The sequence below is a fragment of the Gopherus evgoodei genome, chromosome 1, assembly GCF_007399415.2.
Source record: "Gopherus evgoodei ecotype Sinaloan lineage chromosome 1, rGopEvg1_v1.p, whole genome shotgun sequence".
In the NCBI taxonomy this organism is placed as follows: Eukaryota; Metazoa; Chordata; order Testudines; family Testudinidae; genus Gopherus; species Gopherus evgoodei.
The window spans coordinates 228,084,761-228,097,189 of NC_044322.1; the positions used below are offsets into that span (position 1 = coordinate 228,084,761).

The 12,429-nt window shown below is 46.1% G+C and overlaps 1 protein-coding gene across 2 annotated transcripts in view; it reads left to right on the forward strand.

Moving 5' to 3' along the window:
- The first annotated feature begins 577 nt into the window (after positions 1–577).
- GALNT8 (polypeptide N-acetylgalactosaminyltransferase 8) overlaps positions 578–12,429 on the forward strand; it is a 59,536-nt gene continuing 47,684 nt past the window's right edge. The window contains exons 1-2 of one of the 2 annotated variants that reach the window (XM_030553185.1): positions 578–932; positions 8,778–9,087. In XM_030553185.1, coding sequence (XP_030409045.1) covers positions 719–932; positions 8,778–9,087 — 524 coding nt within the window. In that variant the 5' untranslated portion in view covers positions 578–718. The remainder of the gene's footprint in view (positions 933–8,777; positions 9,088–12,429) is intronic. The other variant, XM_030553195.1, reaches the window with a different exon arrangement.

Genomic DNA, 12,429 nt, shown 5'->3' on the forward strand with positions numbered 1-12,429 from the left:
CAGTCGGAGAGGAAAGCACCCGTAGCTCTTGGCTGAACGTAAGCGGCTCCAAATGCAGCTACTTATAATGTCTGATGATGTCCCACTGTACAGAGGATGGAGTGAACCAGGACAAACTCACTGGCACAGTCCCATCCCTGATTGTCTTGAGACACGCACTCCATTTTGTTAAACTCCCTAGGTCTTTAAGGTATTCGCTCTTCTGCAGTTTTTTGGAGCCATCAATCCTCACAGGCAGGATACACAATGCCCTCACTCTACAGGATACTATCTTCACCTGTTCTGCTTCGTTTGCAGACATATACAAATCTCATCAGACGATCTTGATCAGTGGCAAAGGAATCACTTGCAGATTTATTGTGTGTGTATTTTTTTCTGACAACCATCCAGCAATATTAGACCTCTGGCAACATGTGCCACATGAGAACAATCAAATCCTTTAACTCCCTAGGCAAGTCTGTTACAGCTGCGTACCTTCCCATTAAAGGGTAACCTGTATAACACATAGTGTAGGTAAAAGGCTGTAAACGCCCATCCCTTCCAGGAACTTTAAATAATTGCTGCCTGCTCTCTGACACATTCAAGTTCAAAGAGATCGCTCCACCTGAGCAGTCTTAATGTCTGCTCCAAAGAGGTCTATTTGGAACTAATTTGGGGCAGCAACGACTGCAACTGAATAAGAATCACTACCAGGACAGATATATATTTTAGGAAGAGAATGGTGTCATGGAGAAGGTTACCAGGTCTCTTTCCAACCGTGCTGTTTCTTGTATCCACTGCGAATATCTTCCTTGTGTTTTATGTGAAGAATGTAATACAAGAACTGAAAAATGAAAGCCACAGATACTTAGCGGTTCATCCCCGATCTTTCAGCCAAGAAAATGCAGTAATTGAGCGGCTGGACCATTTGGAGATGTATATTCACAACATCTGTAAGTAAAACACATTGCTGTTCAGCAGCATATTTAGAACATCTAACTTCACTAGAATTAAGTCTCTCAATTCTTTTGCCCTGTGGGTACTTCGTAGCATTTTAGAAGTAATTTATGTCTGTGTGTTTCTTGGGATTTGTCTGAACACATTTTCTAAATCAGAATGTTGCAGAGAAAAGATTTGAGGATTTCTCTGTCATATCTACAAGGAAATGCCACTTGCCCTTACTTGCTTTGTTTTCTAGGCTGGTATCACCCTAAACTCTCTTGAAGTTGGGACAGGTCTTAATCATTTGGGGGCCCATAGCTATAGATGTTGGAAACAGCAAGATTTTCAGCATTAGATGGAAGAGATTAAGATCAAGTATGAAACACTTGGCAGAGCTGATCACACCAGCAGATTAATCACAAGGGAAAATAATTTCTTAGATTTTGTTGTTGCTGTAAGAAATCTATTGTGAGAAATGAATCTGTTTTGAAAGAAAGAGAGGCCTTGGGAATCTCCTTACTCATTTCACCTGACCTCAGCTGTTGTTATGAGCAAAGGATTTGAACTTGGGAAGCCATGACCAGGCCCTGGTTTTGTTTTTCTCATTCCCTGAGCTAGAAGGAACTGGCAGAAGTGCTATTGGGAAGGGGGGTTGCTGAGATTGGTGATAGCTGCTGACTGACCTGTGTTCAAAAACAGCACTGAGAGCTGAAGAGAAGATTGTTCAACCCTTAGAATACAGAATGAGGCAAGAAACTTCTAAGGGTATGTCTACACTAAAGCTAGAGGTGTAATTTCCAGCTTGGGTAGACATACTTGCACTAGCTCTGATTGACCTAGCATGCTAAACAAAGCAGTGGAGCTGCTCTGAGTATGATCCCATCTGAAATCTTAGGTACGTACTTGTGCGGCTAACTCCTCCTGCTGCTTAGGCCACTACACCTATTTTTAGTGCTCAATCTGTTTTAGCATGTGTATGTTTGCCTGACCTGGGAATTACACCTCCTGGCTGCAGTGCAGACATACCTTGAATGGGATGGAATATTTATGTAAGAAGAGATCAGGGCTTTATGACTGAAGATGTAGGAAATCCCTGTGTCAGGAATTCATTCTGAGTGGGATTTTGTTTAAAATGGTGTCACAGGGTAGTTGGCCCCTGTGAACAGAATAATGCCAGCTCCCCTGGACCAGAGCCGGTGAGTGCAATCCAGCCAATTAAAGAGGGAGATGGACAGAGAAAGATTGTGCCCTGGGGAGGGAAAGCCGCACTGGCTTCAGCTTGCTCCTATGGTGGGTCCCTGGACCAAAGGTCCATAAACTCAGGGAAGCAGCCCTGGGTCGATTGCTCCAAGAAGGGAGCAGAGCCTGCTGAAACTAGGAAACTACTGGGAGTAACAGTGCCAGAGACTCTCCAGAGGGGTGATCCTAAAGCCAGAGGCTAAGGAATGAGCTAAAACTGGTTTTGTTTGTTTGCTAACCTCCATTAAGGACGTGGCAGCACATGCTATGGCACTGGGTAGATGCTTGGTCCAGTGACACATGGTACTAGAAATGGGGTTGCCAGCCCTCCCCTGGAATAAAGGGAAAGATGGAGGTGGTAATCTGCCTGTTAGTGGCAGGATAGCAATAGCAGACCCTGGTCCTGCTGATACAATTGATGGAAAGCCAACAGAAACAGCAGGAGGCCAAGTTAGCGGCACAACAGAGGTGACAAGAAATTCACTCCAAACAACAGGAGTGAATACAGAAAAGGTTAGGCTGAGCCACATCTGGTAACAAAGCTGGTGTTGGGACTAGGGGCTGGTAGGTCCTAGGTCTAGAGAAGCTTGGACTGGAAGATGATGCTGAGGCCTTCCTCTGAACATTTGAGTGCGTGGCAAAGGTGGCAGACTGGTAGGTGTTGACAGGGGTGGCTTCATAGCACCTTCCTAGTGGGTGAGGAGCAGGCAGCTTACCTGGCAGTAAGAGATGAGATGGTGAATGCCTATCTAGTGGTTAAGGCTGCCATCTTGGACTGAATAGAGCTGAGTCCTGAGGTATATAGACACAGGTTGTGGGTAGAACTGTTTCCACAAGGGGTCTGATGGTAGTAGTGGCCCAAAAATTATTGGACCTTGCGACATGGGGGCTCTGCCCTGATACCAGTTGAATGGAGACAGTTATGTTGGAGCAATTCCTGAAAGTTCTACTGAGGGGATCAAAGAGCTGGCCTTAGTGGGGGAAGCTGTGGAAAGAGCTGAAGCCTTCTTTGAGGAGAAAGGAGACAAGTGGCCAGGGCACTATGATAAACTGAGGGGAATTCACTAGGGGATGACCCAGGGAAACTCACAAGGGGGAAAGACCTTGAGTGACCAAAACTCAGGGACATGCAGAATCTACGAGGGACTCAGGTAGCCCCACCATTTATTGTAAATACTGGTGAGAGGAAACCAGAAGGGCCCTATGGTTTGCTTCCAGTGTGACCAGTCCAGGCATAGTAAAACTGTTAGTAGAGTGGGACCATGCAGTGGGAGACCACTCCAAAACTTTCTTAGAGTTGGACAGGGTTTAATCATTTAGGGGCCCACAGGAGACCCACTGTAGGTAGTAGAAGTTAGGGTGGGGGAACAGTAGTTGAGGGACTTGTCGACTCAGATTGTGGGTGCATGCTGGTTCAGGAAGATCAGGTAAGGCTAAGTAGCCTGGACAAGTACCTCTGAGTACACATCTCCTATACCCATGGTAAGACCCACATCTATCCCACCACGGAAGTTGAGCTGGAGGTTCAGGATCAAAGACCTCAACTGCACGCTGCAGGGTTAAGTGTCTGTCTGCCTTGGTCCACAGTCCTGTGGTGAGACCAGGTGGATTTCCCAGCTGTAATACAACAGGGGCTAGAACAAGAGCCCAGGATGTGGAGGGTTCAAAATTGACTAGGAAAAGAAATAAGAGGGCTAGAGGCCAGAGCAAAGATAGCAAAGGCAGACCAAGGGGGGAGGAGTGTCACAACCTTCTCTAATGACTGAGGGATCAGCTTAGCAAATACCAACAAGAGTTGGACAATATAAGCACCTCATGGGGAAAATCATTAGTCAACTGGCCAGGTTAGAACAAGTGCTGGCCTGGGTTCAGGCGGAGGTTAAGAAGGAGAAGCAGTGATGCTTGGCGCTGTAGGAGGAATTAACCCAGGCCCAGATAAGAAACACTCGGCAGGGTACTTGAGAGATCCAGATTGAGTCCCAGGCTCAGCAGGCTGCTGTAGAGACCTAGACATGGTCCCTGGTTTTATTGGGACACTAGGGAGGCCCAAATGAAATCTCAAATCCCACAGGAGACTGTGGAAACCCAAACAAAATCCCAAATTCAACAGGGTACCATGGGGACCCAGGCTGAACTACCTGTAAAACAAGCCAGCGTGGGGATTCAGACAGGACTACTCCAACATGTGGAGTCCTAAACAGGGAGCCAGGGGGAGAAACAGGGCTCCAGTGCATGGAAAGAGATAGCACAGATCTGTTTTATAGCTCCCCTACCAAGGCCTGGTGAGCTTGTAGAACAACTGGAGCCAGCGGAAAGCAAATGATGGAATCTCAAGTTCAAGAAAGAGCAGCTAGCCACAGATCTCCAGTTCACTGAGGAGAATAGAGAATGTTTACTCCTCATGGTTCATGAACTTGAGACTCAAGTGGAGACTCTGTGCGCAGAGGCGGAAAAGCCTATTCACGCAGCGACTCCAAAGTCCAGCTGACAGAGATAAGACTATGTAGGGACCATGCCCAGTGAGACTGGTTATGTGACCCTGGCCCCAAGGCATAATATTCAAAGGTGACTGGGACTGAGAGTTCATGCTTAGGGGCAGGACTTCTAGGACTCAGAGAACACACTGACTGGATGGGACTTGTGGGAAATGATAGTTGAAATGTTGGTATTATGTTAAACCACTGAGGCGACTATTTGGGTTGGATTAAGAAAAACATTCAGGCCCTGAAATGTTGTAAAATGAATGATGTTGCAGAATGTCGGGGCAGAACAGTGTTTTTGCACTGAGAGGGGTGAGAGTAGCCCCGGGAGGCCTCCGCACAAGAAGGAAAATATATGAATTTTTTTATTCCTGGAAAACTGGGGGTTAGGGTATGTCACAGGGTAGCTGGTCCCTGTGGATAGACTAAACCCAGCACCTCTGAACCAGAGCAGGTGAATCCAGTCCAGCCAGTTAAAGAGGGATGGGCTGCTATAAAGGGCTGTTGGGAAAGGGACGAAGACAGGCTGTGCCATAGGGAAAGAAACCCACTCTGGCGTGGAGCTAGCTTTTGTGGTGGGTTCCTGCAAAGGGCCAGGGGCTCAGGGAAGCAGCCCTGGGGCTGTGTTGCTCCAAGAAGTGAGCAGAGCTGACTGAAACTGGGAAGCTGCTAAGGACAGGGCCGGCTCCAGGCACCAGCTTATCAAGCAGGTGCTTGGGGCCGCCACTCCAGATCGGGGCGGCACTTTCAGGTATTCGGCGGCAATTTGGCGGAGGGTCCCTCACTCCCGCTCAGAGTGAAGGACCTCCCACTGAATTGCCGCAGATCGCGATTGCTGCTTTTTTTTTTTTTTTGGCTGCTTGGGATGGCAAAACCCCTGGAGCCAGCCCTGGCTAAGGAGCAGGAGTCCCAGAGACCCCTGGATCTGAAGCTGGAGGCTAAAAAATGAGCAAAGACTGTTTGTTTGCTAACCTCTGTTAAGGAAATAAACCTCCTTGCGGAAGATTGGGTGGGGCAGCGCAGACTTTGGAGCTGGGGAGAAACCCGGCCTGGTGACAAAGGGGTGTAGTCTTTCAGCCTTACTCAAGTGAGTTGTCCCACCAAAATTACCCGAATAAGTGCTGCAGTATCAGGCCTTTAGGATTTTTTTCCCCATCCTCGCTAGGCCTTTTCTGTTCCACCAGAATGGTAGCAATGGTGGGAGGGATAGTGTAGCCAAGCCACTGCCAGCTGCCATGGTTTTAGAATCAACATGTTGTCTAGAGCAGTGTTTCTCAAATGCTGCCAGCAGGGATCGGCGCCCTTTGGAATGCGCAGCCTCCTTGGGGTCTCTGGGTAGTGCTTCTGGAGTCACTCTTGCCAGTGTGCACACTGCTGGAGGCGACTCTTGTTAGTGGCTATGGTGTTTGGTCACCGGGGTGTTCCCCTGGGCAACTCCCCCACTCCTGCCTGGCCATGGCACGGAGAGTCTGGGACTCTGCAGCCGACCAGTGAGTTCCCAACCCACCTTCCTCGGGTCGGGTTTCACTCAATGTCCATGGGCAGCAGGGACAGCGAGATGAGTTGGCGTTTCCCTCATGTGGGACCACACTCACTCTTTGCAGTACCTCGATGGCTCTGGGCTATTGCAGGGCTTGGCAGCTCCACGGCAGGGTGAGGGGCTTTCACTCTGTGACATGCTCAGAGCACAAGAATAGGAGCAAAGTCCATGTGTGCTGAATGGGGAGCACTACATCCCACTGCCTTCCTACTACATAAATAAATTACAATGATTTGGACACTATGTATCTGTTTTCCCCTAAAGTTAATTATGTATTTTAGGAAAAATTGTCAGAGCAGCCACCAGCAAGAGTTGGTAGCCGCACTCTGAGGCCACCAAAACATTTGTTGTGAGAACCCCTGGTCTAAACTTACTCTGCCACTAGATAGGCTTGTGAGTACCAGGGAAAGGGGATATAGAGCAGGGATATACAGTACAGTGATCAGCCAGAGATGAAAGTAGCCCTTTCAAATGTCTCTTAGGAAGCCCTGGAATTGGCTCAGACTATGTGGGTTTCCTTCTCTAACTCTAGTAATAAGTACCCCAGTCCAATGACCACACCACCCTTAGTGACAGACTGAGACTCCAGTTTACCTGGGCACCTGCTGCTTTGCATATCTCTGCCAATTGCTTTTAATAGCTATGAAAAGTAACAAGTGTGTTTGGTTCAGTATTTGAAAAAGACACTGTTTTTGTTGTTTTAAATCAAAAGGCAAAATATCTCTTACAAGGGCTCTGCTAGCATAGACGTTTTTAAGGGATATTTTCCTTTTGAAATAAATACAGGAATTTACAATCCAATAAAATAATCATCAGGAAAAATAAAGTTAAACTGTTGATATTTAAAAGTTAATATGTAACAACAACCCTGCACACACTGATGGCACTCCTGCTTAGTGAAGTCCAAAAATAAATACCTCAGATATCTACATATAGACAGTTCCTGTGAATTACCTGCCTTTTTGATACAGCCTAATTTTCCAGTTCCCCCAGAAGTTTATCTAGGCAAGGGAGCTATTATTAAGCAGTCATGTAATGGAGATAGGGTGGAGAGGTCATTTGTGCTTTATGCTTAGAACTACTCTCATGGCCCATATTGCATAAGCAACATGGTTCAGATATGGCCAGATGCTGATCTTAGTTACTTCAGTGTGTCACGGGGGCGGGGAGACTTTTTTGGCCTGAGGGCCACATCAGGTTTTGTAAATTGTATGGAGGGTCGGTTAGGGGAGGGGGTCGTGGCCTGGCCCCCACCTTCTATCTGCCCCCTCGGGACTCCTGCCCCATCCAACCCCCCCGTTCCCTGTCCCTTAACTGTCCCTGGACCTCCGCTGCCCCATCCAAGCCCATCTCTCATTCCTGATGGACCCCCGAGACCCCTGCCCCATCCAACCACCCCTCTCCCTGTCTCCTGATGTCCCCGGAACCCCTGCCCCGACTGTCTCCTGCTGCCTCATCCAACTCCCCCTCCTTCCTGACTGCCCCCCAGGACCCCTTCCCCCATTTAACCCCCTGCTTCCCCCCTGACCACCATCCTCATCCCCATCCCCTGATCACCACCCCGAACTCCCCTGTCCTCTGTCCAACACCCTCCCCACCACTCTCTATCCCCTTACCATGCTGCCTGGAGCACTGGTGGCTGGTGGTACTACAGCCACGGCGCTCAGCTGGAGCCGGGCCATGCTGCTGCCCCCGCCGCCCCCACCACCACACAGCACAGAGCACTGGGTCAGGCCAGGCTCTGCAACTGCGCTGCCCCAGGAGCTCCCAGACCCGCCGTCCACAGCATTGCGCTGGTGGTGGGGCGAGCTGAGGCTGCGGGAGAAGGGGAACAGCAGGGAAGGGGCTGGGAGCTAGCCTCCCAGCCCAGGAGCTGGGGGACCAGCCCGATGTGGCACGTGGGTCGTAGTTTGTCCTCCTCTGTGTATCAGAACAAACTCTACTGAACTCCTTGAGTCCTGTTTCTAATATCACTTGTACACTGGTTTTCCTTCTGCATCTCTCCGTTGATTTCAGTGGAGTTTCTCTTTATTTACACAAGGGGAAACCGAGAGAAGAATAGTTTCCTAGGGGTAATTGTGTGAGTCTGTATCAGCAAAAACAAAGAGGAGTCCTTGTGGCACCTTAGAGACTTACAAATTTATTTGGGCATAAGCTTTCGTGGGCTAAAACCCACTTTGTCAGATGCATGGAGTGAAAAATACAATAGGCAGATATAAATATACAGCACATGAAAAGATGGGAAATGCCTTATCAAGTGCAGGGGTCAGTGCTAACAAAGCCAATTCAATTAGTGTGGATGTGGCCCATTCCCAACAGTTGACAAGAAGGGGTGAGTATCAACAGAGGGAACATTAATTTTTTACAGTGGTCAGAATGTGACCAATAATATTGGCATTGTTAGGACTAACTTTTGGAATCCTGCCTTTACAGATTCCTTTTTATAAAAGAAGCTAGAAACTGATTCTCCTCTCATGCCAGTTTCATGGTAATTGTAACTGCATTGATTTATTCCTGATTTAAACCTGAGTGAGGAGAATCTGGCCCATTATCTTTATTCTCTCGTCATTAGACCTTAAATACACTTTATTTTTAAGCAGCCAATTTCATGAAAAAGCCCTCTCATAATGAAAGAAACAAACAGAAAGAAGATGACATAAAGCTGCCAGAGGAGTCAAAGGGTGAAATGCACCAGGCTGAGAAAGCAAAGGAGGAAGACAAAATGGAAAAGAAGGTTGTGCACAGAAAGCTGTTTCCAGATTCAAAGCTGTTCAAGCGCTGGGGTGCAGATTTAACAGAAGAGCAACAAACCACAGCCCAGGATCTATTCACTAAATATGGGTATAATGTTTATCTCAGTGACCGTCTGCCCCTGGATCGGCCTATTCCAGACACCAGATATCCCAGGTGCAGTATGAACCCAGTATACTTTCATAGGCAAATGTATGAATGTAAAGAGGTGCTATCCAAGGCCCCAAGCTGATTTAGAATGGAAGGTTATGAGGAATCCATGAGCAGATCTGGATTTGTGCTGCATTTAGTTTGATGTGTTCTTCTTTCTGTATTTTACAAAGAGCAGTGGGTAATTCTCTGCACACACAAAATGCAAGTCAGGAGGTCAGAGCTTATAGGAGACATATGTAAAAGATATAATGGGGAAGTTTTAAATAAAATTGGATCTTGTTAATAATGATACATGCTAGCACAGGGGAAAAATAAAAGCAACATTCAAAAGACTTTCTACTCTATGCTATGTTTAAGCTCCACTTGAGCTCCACGAGTGAAATTGTCCCCTGTGCACAGGGCCTGCTCAAAGAAGAAGAAAGCCGGAAAGGATAAGGAAGCTGTATTGTGTTTATACACAGTAGACAGTGTAGTCAAAAGGAGAGGGCACTGCGGGGCTATTAGATGTGAATTCCACGCCAGTGATTCACTGTGGGACATTGTGCAAGTCACTCAACTGTTCTGTTCTTCATCTTTTCCAGCTATAAAAAAAAAAAAAAAAGGAATATTGATACATACATACCTGTGTAATGTGCTTGGATAAAAAAGTCTATGTAACTACCTAGGTATTATTAATGGTAGGGGACAGTAAGCCCAGTGTCCTATGAAAGCATTATGATAAATGGCATGTTGAGCTGGGAGCTGAGATTTATGAAGATGGAGAGACTGATCATGTGGCAATACATGTTAGGAGCCAGGACATTCAAAAGTCTGGCTAAAAAACAATTATCCAGGGCTGATCATTGGCAGTGTACTACAAGCCTCTTTAGAGCTTTCTATCATTCCCTAGCGCACTGTTCAAGCTCATAGACGTGATGCTCCAGTCATAAACATCACTCGTCTACACCTGTAACTAGAGCTGGTCAACAAATTTTGATTTTTTTTTTAAATGAAAGCCAGGGGCACATTATTTGTGAACTGTTTTATGAAAAATGTCCCCATTTTTTTGATCAGCTCTAAGTGTATGTTCATTGACTTCAACAGCATTACTCCTGATTTACACAAGTGTAAATGGGATCAGAATAAGATGTACCAATCTATGGAGGTGTCCCCCCTTACCATAATATCTGAGCACTTCTGACTCTCCTCTGATTTGCTCCTCAGGGGTCCCTGAAGCTGCAAAAGGGCTCTTTTAAAGGTGACTCAGAACCAACTCTCTTGAACTTTGGGAGAGTTCGGATTCAGAGCTGAATGAAAATATTGACACTCAGTTCCTACCTCAATAATGGGCCAAAACAAAACAATACTGAACAGCAGCAAAAAGAAAATAAACTATTAATCTCTCTGCAAACTGGTCATGTGGACCTGAGGAAAAAAAGATAAATTAATTCTTATCTGGTTAGGAAATCCTCCAGCTACCTACCCAACCCTTCTCATTCATTATAACTCTCTTACTTCACTGCTTTGGCCAGCTGGGAAAGATTTGTATCCTAAGAAGTAGATTGTGACAGCTGTAGTGGGTACGGCAAGCAACTGAAATCTTTCTCCAAAAGGTAATGGAACAAAGAATGTTTAAACAGTATAAGGAACAAGGCGTTCTGTTGTAATGTAGGTGTGACCCTTATATGGTGCCAGCTTCAAGGATATAGAGGAATCAGATAATGCTCTCTTTCAGTGGTCCCCAACCTTATTGCGACCAGTAGCACATTCATGTTTTCAGAAGAGTGTGGTGGGCACCAACCATTTTTCAAGGCTTATTTTGTATTTGTACATTAAATAATACAAAAAAATCATATTTAATGTACATAATATGAATCCATAAGATAAAAAGGGTAATTTTACATGTAAAAGGTATTAAGAAATTATTTGGCAGTTACTTTTTTACCTTACCATGTGAATATGCTCTTTTTTATCTACCTGTAAGAAAAATTAAGGCGTTTTTACAAAATAAATATCAACAGTTTTCATCTTATTTTTAAAAAGTTAAACATTGTTGAACTGCTGTTCCAAATATATTTTATTTATTATTCTTACTTTAACATAGAATGAAACCTGCAACCCCAGAGTTCTCTGTCCCCGGCAGGGGCGGGGCCGCGGCTTCTCTCCCCTGCTGGGCACTAGGCAGGCATACATAAATGCCCCGGTGGGCGCCACGTTGGGGACCACTGCTCTGTTTTATGAGGAAGAAGATTGTCAGTTGCTAGGTTTGCTTACAAAGTGAACCTGCTGTGTTGGCTTGTGGATTTAGAAGGAGGCACAGTCTGGTCTTTTATAAGTAAGGCTTTAGTAGAACTCAAATAGGATTACATAAGCCAAAGGAGAGCCGTGTGCTCCTAGTTGTGTATCTAGTGATGCTGACTGGACTGCTTCCAACTAGACTTCCTAGCCCAATCCCCTTCTCTCTAACATGTGCTCTGCTCTTAAAGTCACAGGATGTATGCCTAATACCTACAGTGGAAATCCCAGTCTCTGATAGGGTGACCAAATGTCCTGATTTTATAGGGACAGTCCTGATATTTGGGGCTTTTTCACATATAGATGCCTATTACCCCCCACCTCCTGTCCCAATTTTTCATACTTGCTATCTGGTCACCCTAGCCCCTGACGAGCATGGTATAAATTGATAGGGCCAGATTGTTGTTTCAGTTACACCAGTGCAAATCTGGAGTAACTATTTTGAGCCCAGTAGAGTTAATTTGAATTTGCACTGGCATATCTGAGAACAGACTATGGGCCATATATAGTAGATGCAGGATAATTTAAGATGTGACAAGGGTATTAGACTTCAAGAAAGCAAGTTGGAGGAAGAACTAAGAAATGTACTGAACATGATGAAATTACACAAAGTATAAAGGGGAGATTTCCATAGACACAATATGAGTAGGTTGCATGACCGCCCACTAGGGCCTTTGAAAATCTTCCTCCAGATCAGTAAATACTGAAAAAAGTTATAGCATCCTCAAAGATGCTCAAATGTAGCCACAACAGACTACAGTGCCTCTGGTTACAACTTATTAGGCAAAAGATCTAGGTGTCACTGGGCACATCTTGGGCTATGTATATACTACACACTGCTGGTGGTGACATGTATGGTATGTGCAGCTACACTAGGGTTGCCAACTTTCTAATTGCACAAAACCGAACACCCTTGCCCACCTCTTCCCCAAGGCCCTGCCCCACCTTTCTCTGAGATCCCACACCTCTATCCCCGCTCCCTCTGTTGCTGGCTCTCTCCCACCCTCACTCACTTGCTCATTTTCACCAGGCTGGGGTAGGGGCTTGGCATGCAGGAGGGAGTGAGGGCTC